Source organism: Neodiprion fabricii, chromosome 1 (genome assembly GCF_021155785.1).
Source record: "Neodiprion fabricii isolate iyNeoFabr1 chromosome 1, iyNeoFabr1.1, whole genome shotgun sequence".
Classification (NCBI taxonomy): Eukaryota; Metazoa; Arthropoda; class Insecta; order Hymenoptera; family Diprionidae; genus Neodiprion; species Neodiprion fabricii.
The window spans coordinates 4,702,857-4,724,382 of NC_060239.1; the positions used below are offsets into that span (position 1 = coordinate 4,702,857).

General features: G+C 43.4%; 1 protein-coding gene across 1 annotated transcript; it reads left to right on the plus strand.

Moving 5' to 3' along the window:
• Positions 1 to 839: 839 nt before the first annotated feature.
• Positions 840 to 20,663, plus strand: LOC124187712. Its single transcript, XM_046579771.1, has 17 exons — positions 840 to 1,659; positions 5,020 to 5,220; positions 8,083 to 8,162; positions 9,635 to 9,728; positions 10,058 to 10,249; positions 10,472 to 10,668; positions 11,367 to 11,619; positions 12,080 to 12,225; positions 13,106 to 13,347; positions 13,697 to 13,829; positions 13,938 to 14,065; positions 14,159 to 14,268; positions 14,367 to 14,459; positions 14,543 to 14,712; positions 14,932 to 15,040; positions 15,116 to 15,215; positions 18,092 to 20,663. Exons 1-17 carry the CDS (start codon positions 1,649 to 1,651, stop codon positions 20,258 to 20,260), a joined length of 4,428 nt encoding a protein of 1,475 aa, XP_046435727.1. The 5' UTR covers positions 840 to 1,648; the 3' UTR covers positions 20,261 to 20,663.
• The last annotated feature ends 863 nt before the right edge of the window (positions 20,664 to 21,526 follow it).

Below are 21,526 nucleotides of genomic sequence, written 5' to 3' on the forward strand. Positions count from 1 at the left end.
TCTTCCTCTCCGTCCGCTGACCCTACGTTACATGTAGCTGCCGTAGTAGCATTTATTTTCATTACAAAAGTCGACATTTTTTTCTTCCTTATAAGTCTGTTACTCAGTTTTATGTAAGGATATTACGAAAAATTGCTTCACGGAACGGTGTTTCCATTTACGGTAGTCTCATTCATTTCTTCTTTGAGCAAGGAAGGTTCCTTTACTCCAGGATATATTATACTCGGACTCGCAGTCTCTGCACTCGCAGAGATCTCAAATTTCGAACGTCATCTGAAGCCGCCACGCCGTTGAATCGGTAAGTGACCGTTTTGAAGAGGACAAATTGCTCGAATCATAAGCTCTATACTTCTACACTTGTATTATTATATACAGCGAGTAATTATTGCGGTCGTACGAAGCGAATCTGCTCCATCGGACGAGAGACTTTCACGCGTCCGCCATACCGACTTTCTGCGGGGTGGTGACCCGGAGTAGGTATAATAATATGCTGTATCGCTTATATTCGATGACGATTTTTAAGCCCTCCTTTTGCGGAGAAAACGGGAGCGTTATATTTCCTTTTCCCTTTCCTTTCCATCGAAGAGAGCAGGGTGTGGCGTTGTTCGTTTCCTACTTCCGTTTTCCAATTTTTCACTATTCCCTCCCGTGAAGCGATCGACCGAGAGAACTGGTCAGTGTACATTCAATCTTGGAAATCCTCATACGGTCACGAATCGTGCGAATGTAAAAAAGTTGATCGCACGATTATCAAATCTAGCATCGTTGTATGTATTTTTGTTTTCAATTTTCAAACATTGAAATTGTCTTGATTCCCTCCATTCATCCGATTTTCTTATAAATTCATTGGGTCTCTGAGATCCACAATCAGCTGTAAGGTACCTGCGTACTGTAGAATTGTTATCATGTGTAACAAAACGACGAAGGAGACTGCATAATTAAGAGTCCACGTCAGAAGGGACGTGAAAAGTTTTTCGTCGTGCTGGAAATTTTTTACATTTGATCGAATGTAAATGAGGAGAATTCTCGCGGTGTCGTTGGAATACGTGACGAGTTGGAAAGAAGAAAAGGGAATCTAGGGCAGCAGACGTACGAAGCAAGTACAAGACCATAGAAAGGAAAGTCGATCCGTCGAGGCGTACGCAAGAAACTTCTTCTCTGCAAGCCAAACACTGCATCGTTGGGTACAGAGTTACAGAGAGTCTAAATAGTCGAGCAGCCAGTCGTCCTCCAGGTACAAATCGAGTGGCGTTCTCCCCCCCACCGTGCCCCTACTTTTGGGGAGCTTTCGCATCCCACCCTGGAGTCTTGGCTCGGTAAGGGGACGGCGTCCCCGTTAAAGAACTACGTTGACCACCAGCCGCTAGAACATACTCTTTGGCATTAAACAGTCGAACATTATCACCAGGCAGAGTTAGCCGACTGTGTTACCGTGCAGGCTGCTCCTTGCACACTTCGGGAAGTCACTTGGTCGCAATATATCGCAGTCGTAAGAAAATCGTGGTATTTTGTCAGTGTGTGGTGTCGTGGTGGCTCCAGACTTCGATCGGAGTCTCTCATTGTCGGTATCAATTACTGAGCACGATTTTAACATCGACGTGATACCGTTACTGAGAATATTCGCGAAACGCGAGCAAATGCAGGCAGAATGATTCGCAGGTGAGGAAACAGACGTGGAATCGAATTTTTTACATTTGATTGTTTTTCCGAATCGCGTTAGAGAGGTAAAGGTGGTCGGCGGAATTTTTCGAAATTTCGCGCGGTCTACGGTGATACTTGTAATTGCTAGTTATTAAAATGTACACGCGTATATTATTTATACACACACCGACGCGGTTGAAGCCTCCACGGAAAGTGAAAGGGGCGTTTAACCGGCTCTGAGAAAGTATAAAATATCTCGTTTTATTTGGATCATCCCGTGATTACTGTGCTCGTCTTGACGTTCGCCGCAGGCGGTTAGATTTAGGTAACAATAAAACGAGGACAACGGTTCTTGATGTCTTCGGGATGTTTGAAAGGAGGCTGACACCGAGGCAATTGCGATGATTCGGAAGTTAGGCATCGTCTTCTATCACCCGTCATATTTCACTCTCACACACCTTTCTTTCTTTCCTTCTTTCTTCCCTCCGGGTACGCACGAGTAAAACGGACTCGCGTAGGAGATCCGATGCTCGCAGGACTGACGTTACACGGATCCATGCACACCTTGAGCGCAATGTGACTATCGCCGTCCGTATTAAGTGTCAAAAGTGAAAATCGTCTTCCGCAAAATTCGATACGGGCACGCACCGTGTAACCCAATATCGCACATTTCTAAGGATACCGTTGGTTGTACAGTCCTCTCGCGTTTTTGCCGAACCAGCTTTCCGAACGGATTGCAGAAGCCGGGATATTGCCAGTTCGGACACATCGGCTGAACGGTTGGACAAATCAAGGACCTTTTCTTATCGGAGATCAAAATTCTACGTCATGTCTACTCCGATTACCTCTCGATTTCGAGTATCGTATTCTGACGAAATTTATCGTGCATTCTTGACCAATGTAAAGTAGGCAAACGGAACTTTTTTACTTTGCAACGTCGTTTTCAGAAACTTACTAAGGTTGAAAATATCGACGAACGAATACGAAACGCGCGCTAGAGAACAAATCAGAATGTCCACATGCATGTACAAGTAGCCAGAATAAAGAACCGTTGAATAGAAAGGAAGTCGCCATACCGTTGACATGATTTTGTTGGGACGTTTGCGGAATACGCGCCTTTTAGCTTGAAATTTATTCATCTCGTGATGTCGTGACGCGTGTCGGGTCGCGGGTAAGTCGAGACGTTCAGCGAGCACTAGGGAAACATAAAAATGTATAAAATGAGTGGAAATTGAATAAATAAAAGAAAAGATATACCTCAGGAGCGGAGAGATTTTCAGAGCTGACGTCATCGGCTGCATTGCAATGACGCAACGCGTCTCGAGGATCGGTATAACATCCGGAGAATTCAACGGGCCTTGAAAGACGCTCTTTACTTTTCAATCGTGGGATTTATTTGAAAAGAAATTCATCGCGTCTTCGGTTTCAACTTTCCCCCTTCTCAAGCTGGATCTTTATCACGCTTCAATTGATTCGGTTCGGTGATTTCAGCCCCCCTCCGCCTTGCGCAGACAGTCGATCTAATTGTCTGGATATGATTTTAGCGTTACATCGATACCCAGATAGATATTATTACGGTATATATATGTATATATTTCACAGCTGGATAGACATGACCGATCGTTTATTCGTGGGAGTATCGGTCATGCCTCGTTTCTGAGATCGTTATCAGAAATAAAAGAAAGAACATAAAAACATGCCTCGGTGTAAATTGTACAATCAGGCGGGCTTCGCAGTTAAGTTAAGTGGTTTTGCGAAAAATTGCACGCGGCGACCATTGACGAAGGCAGCAGCCTGTCTGCGGTCAGCCGGAAAACGCGAGGGTCCCGAAAGCGTAAAATCATGTAACTGCAGTAGCCGCTAACCGGACAACGTCTCAATTGACTTTCCATAAACCCGGTGACAACCGCAGTTTAAGTAATTTGAAGAATAGCGTATTACGGCTGAGCGTAAACCAGCAATTGCGACACCTCCGCGAGTCCTTTGCAAATTGATTGCAGGTTGTATGCAGCGAATATTCGGCCACCGCACTCCCCTGTCCTTAAACAGGCAATATAACGCCTTAATGATCCCTGGCTCGGAGTACTCTTGGCTTACTCAAAACCTCATTAAACTGTGAAACTGCAGTTGCGTATTGTTCGAAAGTTATCCGAGGTCCGTTTAATTGGTTTTATATGTATAAGCGCAGCCCGCGAACTAGTTTATGTGCCAACCAATCGTTACAACGTCGAGTTCTACCGCCGCCGCTACCAAGATACGTATCGAAACCGCATAATGGACCATGCGCGTACAGACATAGGTATAAATATATTTATTTTCCAGTCTCGCGATACGTAAACACATATCGGGTATGGTTAACGATCAAATCTTTCATTATCATAGCCGTATTCAACCTTATTGCACCTAATACCATTTTCGCATAATCGTTAGCGAACCGCACGATAAGTAAGCTCCCAATACCGATCACTCGCTGTATGCTAAAACCTACCGTCAGTCTGTCTGCCCACGGGCTGTTCGGGACACGTGCTCGCGGTTTCCCCTGTACTACGAACCTCGCAGTGAGCCTATTTCCATGTTTCGAACTCGCGTTTCACGCGACATAACTATGCCCTGCTTTTGTCCAATCGACTACGAGATTGTATAATATATGGTTGCTCGTGTCAAAACTACTTCAATTTACGACGGCACCTCACCCACTTGTGGTTAACCCACGTTTCTGCCACTTTTATTCACCGTCGTTTTTATTTATTTATTTTTTTGCACGCATGTCGTATTTCTTGGACTTGGTCATCAAGTTCCGTACAAGTTTATCAACGAGGAACAATGTCGGATACTTGCAACGAAACGCACAAAGAAGGAATCAATCATCCGGCAGAAAGAAACCAATGATCTTGATTGATTAGCATAGCAACTATATACCGTGTAGGACGCGAAGAACGAACAATGCGTGTCACTGGTATGATTCATCTCTGTCCGGACAGAGATCGTATACATTGTATGCTATCGCGCATTTCGCAACAGCAGCAATTTATGGCCTATAATATTATCTATAATAAGCTCGTTTTTCGATCGCTTAAGCGGAACGGAGCAAAAGTATTACAGCCGATTCGGGACGCTGTTAGGTGTCCGCGAGTGGTCATCGAGTGAACGGATTTGCTGAACTTGTCGATACATCGGCCGAAGCATCCGGACTCGAAAGGCAATAATCCTCCGGTCGTCAGTCGTCCATCCGTTCGTTCGGTTGGCGCAATCGGGGCTCGTAAAACGCGCCTGCGTAACGAGCCTCGGGAGGTGCAGAGAATGCTATTAGGATGCGTAGTTATTTTTGCTTTTCAGCGGACGATTCGCGCGATAATGATTTCGTTCCTGTGATTTCAGATCACCGATACCGCGGACGCGGTTAGCCGCGGTTCTGATTGCGGCAGTGACGATTTTCGGAGCCGATCTAAGGTGTTCGGGAATCCAGTATCAGCCGATCGACGCTTACTCAACAATCGGCGATGAATGCGCCCTGGTTCTCGACGGTCCCGGAAGATCGAGCGCCTTCGATTACACCTACAACCTGCTGCGCGGTACATTGTGAGTATGATATAGTTTTAATTCGTACCTTGGAGTTGTGGGATTCGCGAATAGGGATATGATTAAATATTACACTTACGTGGGAATACGCTTGTTCGGATTCGCAGGGCGAGCACGTGAGCGATGAGGCAACGGTTAATTAATTCGCAATTATTATCGCACCGCACGAAAGCTATCATGTGAGCACTTTCTCCGCGATGCATAGCGTGCGATAAGTACCCGTAGCCTAGGTTGCGTTTATTACACATTGTACCGTGTATCATCTACTCCCGAGCCGACGTGTGCAACCACCCCGAATAATGCCCGGCTGAACGTCGAATCGGTGACGCGAATGACGCGTGAAAATGTTGCTCAAGAGCTTGTACTCCTCGGGCTTTTCGGCTCGACAGCTGGATCTCATTGGTCGGTATCGACTACCGACGATTAACGACACGTCGTCTACTCCCTGACCAGATCTCGTATCTCATATCGCGTGCAACCGCGGCAAAACTGCTTTTATCGATGCCTCGAGGATACGAAATAATGGAGCCGGACTCGAGAGGAATGAACATGTTCCGCCGCACCTCGGCAAGGAACGCAGCTACATACATGCACGCTCGATATTCGCCAGCGTCGCCGGCGTTCCAAATCTCTACGTAACGTTGGGTCGGTCGGTGTTGCTGCTTTATCTTTGAATGAAAATATGTAATCGCTTGTACTCTCGCAACGATGTAATATCGTAACACATACCCATTGTGCGTATTATGACGTGTCTGTATGCGGGGAAAATAGAGCCTGTCATTCTTAAACGCATAATTATTGTTACGCCCGCGTTTGCATTTCCAACGGGTATATTATATATATATATATATATATATATATATATAATATATAATATATATACACACACACACATATATGTTATATATACAGTGGGTACAATATAATATATCCGAGCCGTACCCGCACACGTGCGAATGGTTAAATAAGTCTGACTTAATAAATGAACTTTCTAACCCGGCAAAACCGCCGTCACGTCGAAGGCCGAAATTGTGTCGAAATCGTCGAGTACATCTGGACCAAGTTTTATCTCTAACCGGGCAAAATCATCTCTGTACGGTAGAATTGCATTTCTACATTTACCCACACGGTCGTCCAGCAGCAGATACGTTCGGCTGCCTAACTACCTGAACGAATTAAGGCAAGGTCGTATGCACTGACCCCTTTTCTCGCCTCGAAAGATCACCGAATAATTGCACGGCTGTCCGTCTTCCTTGGTTATTCTTCTTCCCTTGATACTTCGCATCCAGGCCCTTGGAACGACCTCCGCTTCTCCAAGGACGCGGAGGTATTGCGGGTGAAGTGTAAATTGGACGTACGGATACCCCCGAGACTCGTACAAGAGTGCACGGGTGATTATATAATGAATGATCAACGGTCGAGTGGAGTTCGGTACCGAGTATAAGCCGCTATTCCGTAATGAACGACTGGCATGATATACTTACTTACTTCCAAGCTTGACGTAAAGAACTCGTGAAATTTATTGGCTGGAAAAGGGAAGCCGAATAGAGTAATCGAGCAGCGGATATATCGCTTCGGGAGATACTCTCGGGGGCCAAGATTTAGTGCTAAATTACACCTGACTGACTTGAACTGACTGATTGTCAGGCCAATCTTTGCCTCAACAATCAATCCGACCCTCTATCGGTCTAACGTTGGATATAATTTCCAGCCTTTTAGCTTAATTCATTTCGTCAATTATCTCTCGCGGTAAAATCTGCCACAGGCATTTACTCTATTCAATCACGTTACGCCTAACGCCAAAGTTGCACGGGTATGATCGGGACATGGAAATTGATCCAATCATTACGAGTCGACCAACAACCTTTCGTCGTGATGCAAATATTGATTATCACTGGCGTTATTTGATCGCGGAGCTGAAAGACGGTGTCAAGATTTTAATAACCAATTTTTCACTTCAATCCTGCCCTTCTTACGCGTGTCATTAGCTGTGTTCGAAGCGATGCCGAGATCGAGCTAATGATCGAGAGCGACGTGCCGTAACCGTTTTACAAGACAGCTGTTAAATATTTCATAACACAAGTTCTGACTCTGATGGTATTTAGTGTTAGATTATCTCGTTTCCAGTCAACGGATGCAAGTTTTTTCACCTGTTAAACTTCGGACCTAGGGCTATAACGTCTACCCGCACAATACGTGTCGGCTAATCGGACAGTAGCGATTTATTTCATCGCTCACTCTCTTTCTTTGTATTTCCTTCATTCTTCGATCTCTTCCCTCTCGTTTACCACCGAATCATTCATCTTCGAGACCCCGAGGCGAGGCCTTTGGCCACTTGGAAGTGGTGCAACACCCTTTCAGCGGTGACTGGAAACCGAAAACTATACCCACTACACAAAGTTACCGCGACTAACTGACTGACTGACTGAGTGAGTGACGTGCCGACGTCGCGAAACGCCTTGTCTGCGTTCCAGAAACCAGATATGCCGGCGCTGATCCTTACCTAGATCGCTTTTCTCACTGGCATGCGGCATCTTGTATTACCTCCTCGGCTACGGAGCCTTCGCAATTCGCACAACACCTTTTACGCAATCCAAGTGTAATGCTCGCCTCGCGTAAATAGAACCGCAGGCCAACGCACGCGGCATTCCTATGCAACCTTACTTAGTTTCTACCATTTATCTCTCATCCAGCAACGCGCCGCCGTTGACGTCCTTGCAAAATATTTGCTGTTCAACGTCCGATCATCCGCCTATTGTATTATCATACCTTCGTATTTTACGACGTGTACCGACCCACGTACTTTGACGGAAATTTCTTCTATCCATTTTTCGACTAACATTTGCTTCTTTCGTTTTACAGCCCGCCTTCTGCCGGAAGTCAGACGTGCATCACTTACGACGCCGTGAACCACGCTTACATCGAAGCTCGCAAACGCATCAGTAAGTTTTTATTTCCTTTTACTTTTTTCCGTACCGCGTTCTCCATTGGTGAAGAATATTGTCGATGAAATCGATGCGTTGCTTATCGTAATTGGGATAAATTTTCCGCGTATATTAATAGGCGGGACCAGTCGTCGAGTATATCATGTAGCAAGTGACAGTCCGACGTGAAAGGCATTTGCAGAAAATGTCGCGTTGGGCTAAAAAATTTATCCTCAATACCGAGATAATGTGGTTGACAATTAGGCACTTAGCGGCGCGGTCGATACAGAATGTATCGATGGTTAATTAGAGACAAATACGCACGGAGGTATCGCCGCAGCTTGTTTGATCCTCTCAAAGCAGAGTCGACCTGCAGCCTACGGGCTAGTGCAGGTGAATACGTATGTTTATCGGCGCAAAAATACCCGTTCGTTACTCTACGATTTCTCAATACTTAATGCAAGCACCGCGAGTGAGGTCGACCACTTTGTTTACGGACCACAAATAGGTCGGTAAGTGCTAGTTAACGTCAGCGACACGTTCATAGTTGCTGAATTAAATTGCTTTACATTAGGCATATCTCGACACTGATATGAATGAGAATGGAGAACCATTTTTTCAACAGTCTGGTCAAACTTTGCGTTCATTTACTCGCACGAGAAACTAATTTTCACCGATTTCTAAACAGGCCAAAGTCCTTTACTTTATACCGACAACCTTCGGCGTCAACTTATATTGTCCAATTTTCGAATAGAAAAATTGGAGATGATTCAAAGCATGATGAGTATTCTGACGTATAATCTTTTTGGGCTTGTTAGCTGTTACGAAATTATCTCGTAAAGTTTGTAATTGTTGAGTATGTAAGAATCTGAAGTTACATATAATAGATTCATTCCCTGCGAGTTGAATGTTAGGAATAGAAAAAACTAACAGTTCATTAACGGTTACGATTTATGTTTACCCGCTATTACTTACTGATTATCTAAAAGCTTCGTAAATTATATAAGGCAATCTCGAGGGGGGAAGAAAATAATCCATCATGATAATTCGCAATAAGTGCAGACAATATAGGCCACAACTAATCTAATTACCCCGCGTAAGATTGCCTTCTGTATAATAAGTGAGGAAAAACCCGTGACCGCGATTTACTAATTTATTTGAACAAAAATACGCTTCGTCATCCTGCCTCGCTTTCACCCTGTATTCCGGTTTCTCTTTGCATTTCGCCCCGAATATTCTACCGGTATTTGTACATTTATGCAGTTCGAAAAGGCGTGCGAAATTACAGGAAGAAATTAAACGAACCTGTCACAAACGCTCTGCCGCTATACGAGATTACTTGTTCTAGGTTTATGGATTTCTTTGCGTGGTTTTTACCAACATTTGAAATCATCCCTCAGTTTAAACGAATATACCTTACACCATATTTCATAACGAAGTTATTTTTTCAATCTTTGACTTACATGTGTCTGTTGTGTTGCGTTGTACAGACGTTGCTCAGCCCAACACCGAAACATGGCGCGGAGAAGACTTGGCCACGGTCGGCGAGCTCCTTTTGGACATCTCTACAAACCTCGCGCAAAAGTACGTCTGACACTGTTTAGCAGCAATTCTCCGATAAAAATATTGTTTCAAGTTATCGCAGAGTGTAATATTCAGGACCTGAATGTTTGATACCTGACCAGTTGAGCTTGAAAAAAGGTTCTCGTTTAGAAAGTGTCCAATAACAGGAGATCCGCAAGGATTGTCGTTAAACCAGTCGTAAACTTCTGAAATTGATAGTAAAATATTTGGACCTTTGGTGTCAAATGTTTCAAGCTAATGCCAATAGTTTTGTATTCGGTTCAATCTCTGCGAATCTCGATGGGAAGGAGGGCGAAGATGAAAAGTAGTAAAACATTCCACGCGTTTAGGTACGGACTAACTTACGACGACATCGAAAAGGGTCTTCCGCTTATCGATACGTCGAAAACCTTGATTCGCGAAGTCTGCCCAGCGTTCCTGAGCAACGTCGAGTGTCGTCCAGGAAAATATCGGCGATACGACGGACTTTGCACGAATCTGGAAAACCCGACGTGGGGGGCAACCATGACGCCGTTCTCAAGGTAACCGAAACGTTTCCTTCCGCTTAGTATAGTTTTCATTTTTATAAACAAGATTAATGACACGCCCGAGAGAGATTTAAACGCTAATCCGCATCCTCTCGGGCGGGACTCTTGACGGACGTTCACCTCTGCCTCGGCGGCAGCAAACGGCACCGACTGCGAGGTGTTCGATCATTTTGAAATACCTGCCTTAATAAAGACCTTCGTTGGCCTTCGCCTTAGACTTCTGCCTCCGAGGTATTCCGACGGCATAAACTCGCCCAGAATATCTGTCACCGGAAATCAGCTACCTTTGGCTCGTGTCGTTTCTCGCACCATGCACCCTGACGAAGGTTATCACGACCATGCCGGTACTGTCATGGTCATCGCTTGGGGCCAGTTTATGGATCACGACTACACTTTGACCGCCACACCGTTAGGTAAGTACCTTCGTATAAATTAGCTATCTCTTATTTGGTCCTCGGGCTGTCACGACATTTTACAGCTGATTCGTCAAACGTGCCCATGAATATGTTCGAAGCACGAAACTTATACGCCGTTTCGCTTTGCGATGTATCCACCCAAAGTATTGTCCGGTAATGCTAACTCCAAACTTTCTCATTCTTTTTCTCTGATTATTGCGCATCGATATTCTCATGGCAATTGTTGTTTTCTGAACAGGCCGCAAAGACATCGGTGAATGAACGCTTCGATGTGCTTACAATTACGCTCATTCGCTATACCGTGGTTATGGTCTGTTTCAACGGTTCATTTACGGTGGTTTCATCCCGCGCCCTTTCTAATAACACGATACCGTTGTACTTGCACCGTGCCGTTAAAAAATTGAGAGAGTGATCGTCACAATGGTCACTCCTAAAAATTATACCCTAATTGCAAGAGAAAGTGCGAGTTTATTGACTCGGTGCAATGATCTCACGTTGCAGTCCTTTCATTCCCAGGTCCTTCACCAATCTCCGAATGTACGTTATATCCGTAGGTAATATAATGATGATTGCGTGAAAGTTGATTTCGCAGATTCTATTGAACTTTGCAAAGATCAAACTTGGTACATGAACGATGAAAATAAAGAGGAAAGAAATATCGTCAACTAGATTTTAATCCCGTGTTACCTGCACAGACTTGCTGAACCGAAATGATCCCGAGGAGTGCTGCCACAGGCCGCCGCACCTGAAAAATCCTTACTGCAACGAGATCCTGATACCGGAGGACGATTACTTCTACAGACTGTTCGGGGTACGCTGCATGGACTTTGTTCGAGGTTTCCCAGCGCCTCGACCCGGATGTCGCCTCGGTTCTCGCGTCCAGTTCAACCTCCTCACCGGGGTCCTCGACGGCAACACGGTTTACGGAGTGTCGGACGCTTTTGCGAGGTAAATATCACTTGACCAAACGTATCTTCGATGCGTTCCCATTGAATATAACGTCTTTCCCGACATTCGTGTGAGCGGACGTGAACGTGTAACGCAATTGCACCACCAATGTCGTCAAGGATATCGTAACGCAGGTGTGTACAACTTTTAATTGCGACAAGGGATATAGAAAAAAGGGCTATCAAGGTTAACTCAATCGATCAAGTTACACCAAGGTGTCAACGAATTATCGGTTCTGTTGACCCAGAAACAGTAAACATTGCGAAATTCACGATGTCGTGGGTGTGACTGGAATATTATGCGTAATACGTCGGGCCAACGGTTTTTAAAGATCAGTTCAACTTTTTATTCCGATTCTTATCAGGTGATACCGTATCTGTGAATAACAACCACCCGACGTTCCGAGAGTTGTAACAAACGTTGAAATGATACAATCAAATGAAAAGTTTTTCTTCGGTAGAAAACTGCGGACCGGATATGGCGGACTGTTACGTATGAACCCCGTGTTCTCTGAATACGGACTTAAAGATTTGCTGCCCCTGAAGCTCGACATTCCTGATGAAGGTTGCACCAGGCCAAACCGTTCCATGTACTGCTTCGAGGCCGGTAAGTTTCCTCCGTTTAACTTCCCACCCTGATTTGAAGCGGTTGCTTAACAATCGTGGTTCGTCCGTTGCGCTCCGTAGGTATAATCGATCGTTAAACCTTGTTTCGTTTATAGTCAAGAACGAGGTAATAATGGACAGCGACGGTTGATTATCCTGTGTAAATTAATAATCGCATGTATGCATAATACACGTTCAGTCGCGTAAGCAACCGATCCGGTTATTTCTAGAACATTGGTCAACTAACTAAGAAGTTATCTCTACAAATATTTACTACCACTATGGATAACTTTCTAATCGCAACTAGTCACGTGAGAAGTTCATTACTTGTAAGAAGAATTTCGAACTGTTCTTTATACACACTAAAGCACGTCCCCCAGGTACGTTACATATGTTACGCTGTAACAATTTCTTATCATTTATAGGGAGTGTCCCCGTTATCGATCGTTCGTATTACTACAACTTTTCGTCAATTTTCCCTTCGAATTATAATTCCATGATCGTCGGAATATCGTTAATTTTATCTTAATCTTTGCATATATTTCGGACCTATATCACGGTCGGTATGATAATTATTTATTTATGTATATTTATTTTCAACTGGGCCCTTAGGATAATTAATTAATTCTTTTCGTCGTTTGTTTTTTTTCTTTTTTTTTTACTGTCTTTCTTGTTCTTCGAAGTTTTAACTGACATCCAAGACAAATGTAACGATGTAGAGTATAGTCACTAATTGATAGAAGTATCTTCGTTGAAAATCAAGGAGGTGGCGAGGGAGAAACTTTGATCTTTCGAAAACGGTGGCGCAGCTTATCAAAAAATTAAATATAAAAGCCGTGAATGTAGCTAACTTGTGGAGTTGGATTTTTCGCATTTCGCAGGTGAGATTCGGGTCAACGAGCAGCTGGTACTGACCTGCATGCACACGCTGCTGGCCAGAGAGCACAACCGGGCAGCCAACGCCCTGGCCCAGGTTAATCCTCATTGGGACGACGAGACGATATTCCAGGAGGCAAGACGTATCGTAATTGCTGAGATCCAGCACGTCACCTATAACGAATTTCTCCCAATTTTGCTCGGAAAGGAGGTCATGGAGAAGTTTGGCCTCCTGCTTGAGAAAGACGTAATTTTACAACCATACGTTTTACTTATTACGCAATTTCTGCTTTCTTAACGCGTATAACATACCGACTACACGTACACCCGTTCGGCTCCACCCCTTCCCTATATATTATCATGTGGCTTGAAATGCCTACGGCTAGAATGACTGACAATCAATGCCAAACACCTTGCGTATGCTCCAGTTTGCCTCTTATTTATGGGGGAGTTGGAATGCCGGTATAGGACTTTCTTTTATCGAAACAGATTCGATTCTTTTGACGGGGTGTTGATTCCGTGCAACATTGCTCTCTAGTTTATTCTGTCGTTCACAAACCACAGCTAAACCTTTGCTGTTTCATTTCGAAATGCAGGGATACTGGGACGGCTACGACCCGAGTGTAAACCCGGGGGTCTTGGATGCGTTCGCAGCCGCAGCCTACAGATTTGGTCATTCGTTGCTCCCGACGGCCGTTGAAAGGTGGAGCAAAGCTCACAAGTTCATCGGTACGTATCGGCACTCGGTATTTGGGACCACCGTGTGGTAACGCGTCAAAAATATTGATCAACGTCGAAGCAACGGATGAAGGAATTATTTTCCTAATTTTCTTTCAGCGTCCAAACGGCTCTCCGATCTTATCAGAAGACCCTACGATCTGTACCGCGCTGGGGTCTTGGATGAATATTTTATGGGTCTGATGAATCAGGTCGCTCAGGCTATGGACGATTCTATCACCCAGGAGGTCAGTATTGGCGTCAAGTTGGAATCCCCGCGTATTAAAGTTTCGATTCCGATTTTACCCTCCTCTTTTTTTTTTTTTGCCTTGTTTCTTCAGGTCACCAATCATCTGTTCAAAAAAGTCGGCGCGAAATTCGGTATGGATTTAGTGTCGTTCAATATGCAGCGTGGTCGAGAATTCGGACTTCCTAGCTACATGGAGTTCAGGTAACCAGGAATAATATACCTATACATATTTGATGTGAAAAAGAGACTGGGTTTCGTTAGATTTATACCTCATAAATTGTTTCTTTTTTTTTCGACAGAAAATTCTGCGGGCTTCCCGGTGCTGACACTTTTGAAGAACTCTTCGGATCCATGCCAAACGAGACCATCAGGCGATACAGCTCGATATTTCAGTTAGTATATGTTTATTTATTAAAAAAAGAATCGTTGAATAGGCGTCGTGCATCTATAAAAATAAAAATGTCCATCATTTTAGGCATCCCTCTGACGTCGATTTATGGTCCGGTGGTGTCTCTGAGAGACCACTTCCAGGTAGCATGTTGGGTCCCACTTTCGCTTGCATTATTGCAACGCAATTCAGCTACTCGAGACGCGGGGATCGCTTTTGGTACGAACTGCCGAATCAGCCGTCTTCTTTCACTCCTGGTAAGCCATAATTTTGAATAAATTCATACGAATTATCAGAAAACAAACCCTAGCGAATAGAAAAAATGATCAGTTTTTAGTATCAACAATAACTACGATATCGTTATCCATAATTCTTGACAATAATCAATATGGATTTTAATAAAACGTTGCAGTAAATTCAGGATAAGAGATTAATATGAAATTATTTTTCAATCTTCATCGTTTTATTTTCCTCAGAACAACTCACTGAAATTCGGAAATCCAGAATGGCGAGACTGATTTGTGACAACACGGATCTTATCGATACGATACAAATTTATCCAATGGTTCTTCCCGATCACGAAATGTAAGTAAATCTATTATAAACCGAACTGCCTAACTTCGCTTTTCTTGTCTTTTACCTCACGGTTTTTGATTTTAGAAATCCAAGGGTTCCTTGTCGAAGTGGCATTTTACCTAGCATCGATTTTAGCAAATGGGCCGAGTTTCCGTCACCGCAAACGGCGCACGCCGCCCAATACGTGAGTAATATTGCCGAGCAGTATTCGCACCTGGGCAAGTAGATATGAAAGGTACACCTCAGCATCCTGTAAGAGTGTGGGTAGAAAATAGAAATTAGTTTTTAGAACTTACATTAGTTCATAGTGTTATTGGTTTCGTTGTCACTTTTGACCGCGGGCAATTTCCCATCATTACTCAAACATCCAAGTCGAACAATTACCCTTTATCTTTATTCTCCATTTATAATTTTATTCCTCCGTTTTATGTTAAACAATCCAATAATTGTTTCAACAGAACTTTTTCGAACTTTTCAGTTTTTAATTTTGGTATTTCTATTGGAGGAATGTTACTTCAATAGTAAAAAATTTTAACGGTTTGCATAGGGGTAGCAAAAATGCTAGCATACCCTTATTGCTTCTCGGATTCGCCTTGTAGTTATTTTCATCTCGATTTCGCTATAAATAATTATTAAATGTGTCCAATTTTATCAAATTTTTTTTCACACTTTATTAACATTCAATTTACTCATTGTTATGTTCATTTTTTTTTTCTTCATAGTTTCACCTAAATAATAATAATCAAACTTTTTTACCTGCTTAATGTATTACGACACCTGTTATCACGAAACTTATTATCTTTTCTGCATCAAGTAAATAGCTGGACTCTCTTCTCTTCTTTACTACTATTTCTGTTTCTTACTGTTAGCTAAAATTGTCGGATTTCGCGAAAGATTTAATCTTGACACTGTGTAAGGAATTAACTAGGAATATTCTTATTGTTTTTACATACTGTAGCAATTATCGATGGAGAAACAATCGTTTCAATTACCTGCCAGTGATTCGGTGCTCTCATTTCCAACACCGTCAAACCACGGAGAAAATGTCATCTCACAAATCTTCTTTGCAAACGTAAACAGCATCGCCTCTTATCTAGAAACTTTGCTCACCCAAGAGTGAACCTATGGTTATTTTTTTTTTTTTTTTCATTTTCGTTTATAAATTTCCCTTGACCAATGGATTACTATCAAACTTCGCCAAATACACACGAACATCACGCACCATCAGCGCCGCACGCCTGCACTGCACGCAATATACATTATATATATATATATATATATATATATATCTCTGACCACAAACATAACCAATGTTTACTTTTGATTATGTTTATATAATCAATTATTAATTGCAATATCGGGACTGAGCCTGAAAGACTAAATCTCTAGCAAAAATGTGTAGTTTCAATACTGACGTAAACATGACGACCTATTTGTACTTTAAACAGGGTATCTGGTAAACCACGAGTCATTACTTTCAATTAATATTCTTCTCCCGACACGGCTCTTTTACTTTCACTTCGCTTCGATATTTACGATCTGCATAATCAGTAGCTTTGAGGATTCATGCTGACCGATGCCTTTGCGCTCAACAAATAGAGAACGTCGGTAAATACAATAGAAAGTATAAAATTTGGTCGAAAACGGCGCAGCATATGGCATAAGTGTTTATTTCTATGCCAGACTTACGTTATACTGATAATTTAAAGAAAATTGACGTGTTACTCTGAGGTGGGAAAAAATCTCGTATTATCAATAAGCTAATCATTGCCTCATAAATAAATCTATGTACACATATTATGTATAGGTAGAACTATGAATGGTATGTATGTAAACGTATACTGCGTACTGGAATATATTATTACATGCGTACGAAATGTGTATACAAAACCTGCACCCATCCGATTGAGTTACCCACAATCTGCACCCGCCTGCATCAAGTATTTATATATAGTTGATTTATTTTATTATATACCCACGATTGAATACACCGGTATTTATGTATTGTAGGCGTATATCGTAGTATGTAATGTAAATATATATATATATGTATATGTATTGCGCGATATTGTTTAATGATATTATTTAATACGCGCGATTTTGTACATACATACACATAATAATTTACCATCGTCGAAAGAATAAAGTATGGAATTCACTTTGTAAGTGTATTGCGTATAAGTGTAAAATATCGTACATTCAGTATACATGCATCAGCACATATATGTATGTATATAATTGCACAATGCCCGATTGATTGGCTGATTGATTGATTGATTGATTGATTGATTGATTGATTGATTGATTGATTGATTGATTGATTGATTGATCGATCGATTGATCGATTATCAATTGTCCGCGCATTTTCTCAAGCCATTCTTTTTCCCTTTACCGATCAGCTTCCTACCTTCTCTCACCTCCTCCGTTCACTTTCCGACTCTGTTCGAGGTCCATTTTGCAATAGGAAGCGACCGTACGTGTCGATCTCTACAAGGATGAAATATACGGGCGTGACTTTTACCACATGCAGACAGGCTGCTTCTCAACCTGACGCTCCGATGCGTGAGAAATTTCTGAGCGCAAGTTTTATTTATTCAGACCAATCTTGACCGATCGAAATTATAATTTCATAACACATTCACATTTCCAAAAATATTTTATATCCACGTAGTTACTTGGAAAAATGTTTGAGAACGACCTGAGAACGTGCAGAATTTTTAGCGTGTGCAGTGCAAAATATCGTGTAAACTGTCTTAAAAAATAGCTCGGTGAGTATTACATTATTCCAGATTTCTATTTTGCTTGTAAATAATAGACATCCAAAATTTGTATTTGTGCACGGTAACGTAGAAATTTGATTGTAAATTGCTGTACGTTGACGGGGATGGTTTTTCCAATATCTATGGTAAATCGAGAAAGTACCAATAAATAGTCAAAGTAAATGAGCTTTACATTTTATAGCACTGTGTAAATATACCAACGCTTTCAGGCGTGATGTATTCGTAACCTTAGGATTTACAGATTATTAAATCTATCGTGGGTATCTCGTATTATTTTCAGAACTTTCCTGGACCTTTCGTCATGCCTGTACCTAAACCAATGCCGCCCTTGGTTTACGCCAGGATGCCTAAGGCGTCTGAAAGCAAGAATAACTTGGTGTCAAAGCCTAAAAAGACGTCGGTAACGGTCGCCAAGATTCTAGGATTAGCCGGCCTCCGCCCGTCAAAAATATCCGCCACTTCAGTCACCCCGGAAACTAAACCAAAACCGAAAGCCGATAAAAAATCTATTGGTTCACCGTGGCTGATGATGCAGCGTTCGACCCAGATTTACGCCGTGCCAGAGGCAGGCTACTTCTTTGAGAAGTCAGAGGTATCAATTTCCCCGATGAAAGATATCCCCGAAGAGAAACCTCAATCTTTGAGAACCCTGCTCAACGATTTACCCAGAAGTCCTATCAAGGCTCCTATCAACCTGCCTAAAACGACCGTGAAGAAAGTTGAGCAAACCGATCCAGAGAACATTTTCAGGATAATGGAAATTCTGTCGCGCAATCGTTACGACGAAGGGACGCAGAGCAGCCGGATTCCCCTTCGCAGGTCTAAGCGCCAGGTCACCGCTGACGGGGGGGAAAATCCCGTCGGAGGAATAGCGGGAAAAAAGAAGTCCAGGAAATCCGGCTACACCCCCGTCTTCAAGGTGTGCAACGATACCGCGGCGAGCGAGATTTCGGACTTGAATTTGCCGCCTCCGTCTCCAGAAAAGGAGCCGAAACGCTCCCGGCAGTATTACAGAAACGGCCAGCCGATACCCGATGCTGACGTCGTGCGAACGACGACCGGGACCCCGATTGTTCAAGTCGACGAGACCGTCGAGCCTCCCAAGGAGGCGGCGTTGGTCGACGAAAACGCGAAGAATCAGACCTACATAAACCTCCAGGATCATCAGAAGGGCGTGCAGGATGGAGCGGCCGACGCGCCCAAGGACGCAAACGGTTATCCCGCCGATATACCTCCCTACAATCCGGACATGATACCCTACGTCGAAGTACCCGATTACACCGATCAGCGAGAGCAGAGCCTCGACAAGGACGACCGAAGGGTGGCGAAGGAGAGGTACGTCGAGTACCCGAACGAAGAGGCGGACGTCGTTGATCCGGAAGCACCGGCTGTCATCCAGCAGCGACCGAGGATGCCGCAAATCATTGTTCTCGATGACGACGTCGGGGATAGCGACGAGGTGCAGATGGAGGCGGAGGAACAGGAGGAACAGGAGGAAGTAAGAGAAGAAACGGACGAAGAAGGGGACGATAACGCAGGGCTGCGACAAGAGGAAGAGGACGATGAAGATTCGACAGTCAAGGATGAGCTACGTAACTCCGAGCCTCAGGAGGATGCGTTCGACTTCGAGACGTTGCGGTTCGACATTGAGGACTACAAGAAGCCGTTCAATCTTGAAGAGTTATTTAAAGAAATCGAGAGGGAAACAGCGGCCGCTTACAAGCAGAACAAGACAAGAGAAGACGTGAACGAGCACCAGGGCAGCAGACGAGTTGAAGTCCGCGGGAACAACGAGCAGGTGAAACGGGACGCGAGTAAGGCCTGGGACAAGGATTTCGAACTTCTTAAAATTCCGGTGATCGAGGAGAGCGAGGGAATTCGAAACAAGGATGGGAAAAGCGAGGAGAAAAGTGCTGGACAGGATGCCACGGTAGTCCCTCCGAATTTCTTCGAGGAGTTTGACCGAGTCTTTAGTTCCTCTACGACCGTTACTCCGTTTGCCGGATACTACGAAGACGAGGATGAGGAAGAACGACTTCCCGCCTCGTCGTCCGTAGTAAAAAGCGACGATCTTCGCGAGGATCCTTACGCGCATGAAAAAACCTATGAGAGAATGTTTGGGACTGGAGATGAACGGAATGGATCCGAGCCTGCCAAGGTTGAGGACGATGCGTACTACGGGCAATGGTCGGACAACGACAACAAAGGCGTAGCGGATTTCCTCGAGAAGAAGAAAAAATCAGGGATCAAGGCCGACGATGAACCGAGCGACGAATCGCTCCGTGAAGTTTACGAAACTCTGGGCACTATTCTTGATCGGAAAGATGACGTCTCTAGGCTCGATGATAAAGTCGCTGCAAAGGCAAAGGAGGAGGGAAAAATGCCGGCGATGTACAAAAATTACTGGACACTTGAATACAGTGGTCCGAAGAAAAAAGAAAAGACGTAAATAATGTTAAGATTTACGGTACTGTTGTCACGAGTTTGGAATAACCAGACTCGCAAGTTCGTTGACTAATTTTAATTATAATGAAGTAAAAATGAGACGTTCATAGTCTCAATTAATGTAGAGTGGAACCGCACGTAAAAATTGATATTCTAAGATGTTTAAGTAATTTTTGTTTTAAACTGTAAAGCAATTAGTATTTACAACATCTTACTTCAATGATAAATGTACTTGACTTGGAGCAATATATGTACAAAAAAAAAAAAAAAACCACGAATGAAAAACGTTCGCGAGTGCTCTAAGCATAACGGTGACGTTTAACGATGCCATGCTTGAAAAGTTCTTTTTGCGATGAGCGGTATTGTAATAAGTAAAAAAGTGCGGAAAATAAATTGTTGGAAATTAATTATTAATTAATTATTAATTATTATATATTATATACTATGTCGCGCAATGAGTAATTTTCACGACTGTTTACGTCATGTGTAACCCTCACCTCAAATTTGGGTAAATTTATTTCGAGTCTAATTCCATGTGTGGATAATCCGTGGTATAAAATCCGGTGCACAGTTTCGCTTCCTGTTTTCGTACCGGTGGCTTGTTCGAAAGATGACAACTGGTATTCGCCTGGCGGTTCGAGATAATTAATTAAGAATAACTTATAAATGTTGTTTCAGCCAGCCAGTCAACAAGCAGCATTTACGCATTACAGACAAGCGATATGATCAGTGCGATCGGGCAGTGCGTAGCGTGTGCCGTGTAAAGTTCCTTCGCAATGGTCGGTGAATTAATCTCAATGACAGATTTACGTGTATCACCGAAAGAATTCCTTCAGAGAAAGATTCCACGCTGTCCGTGTCGCGGATACTTCCGCGTCGCGTCTTGTCGCGTATTGTCGCGTCGTCGTTTCGACAAGTGCTGCAGGAAATCTAGGAAACCGAATTAGGATGAAAGCCAGCGTCACAGGGGGTTCCCCTTGTTCAAGGAGGGTGGTCCAGGACAGAGACTCAGAGCAGACTCAGGGTGATCGGGTATATAAGCCTGCGTTTCCGCGATTCAGGTATCACTCGACTCGCTACCAGCTCTCAGAGTCCAAACCCTCGTTTGTAACAAACAACACTTGCTCGACGACTCATTGTCCACCCAAGTAAGTATTACACTACATTCAAAGTATGTACAACAATTAAGACATCGCACGCGCAACGATTTTCACTCGTGATCAAACTTTGCCGATAAAAAAATCACTTTCTCTTACGGAAAATTTCGGGG

Excerpts from the sequence above, each read along its gene's own strand:
- LOC124187712 (XM_046579771.1), top strand. Across the intron at positions 5,221-8,082 it reads AACCTGCTGCGCGGTACATT|CCCGCCTTCTGCCGGAAGTC; the intron begins GTGAGTATGATA and ends TTCGTTTTACAG. Across the intron at positions 13,348-13,696 it reads GCCTCCTGCTTGAGAAAGAC|GGATACTGGGACGGCTACGA; the intron begins GTAATTTTACAA and ends TTCGAAATGCAG.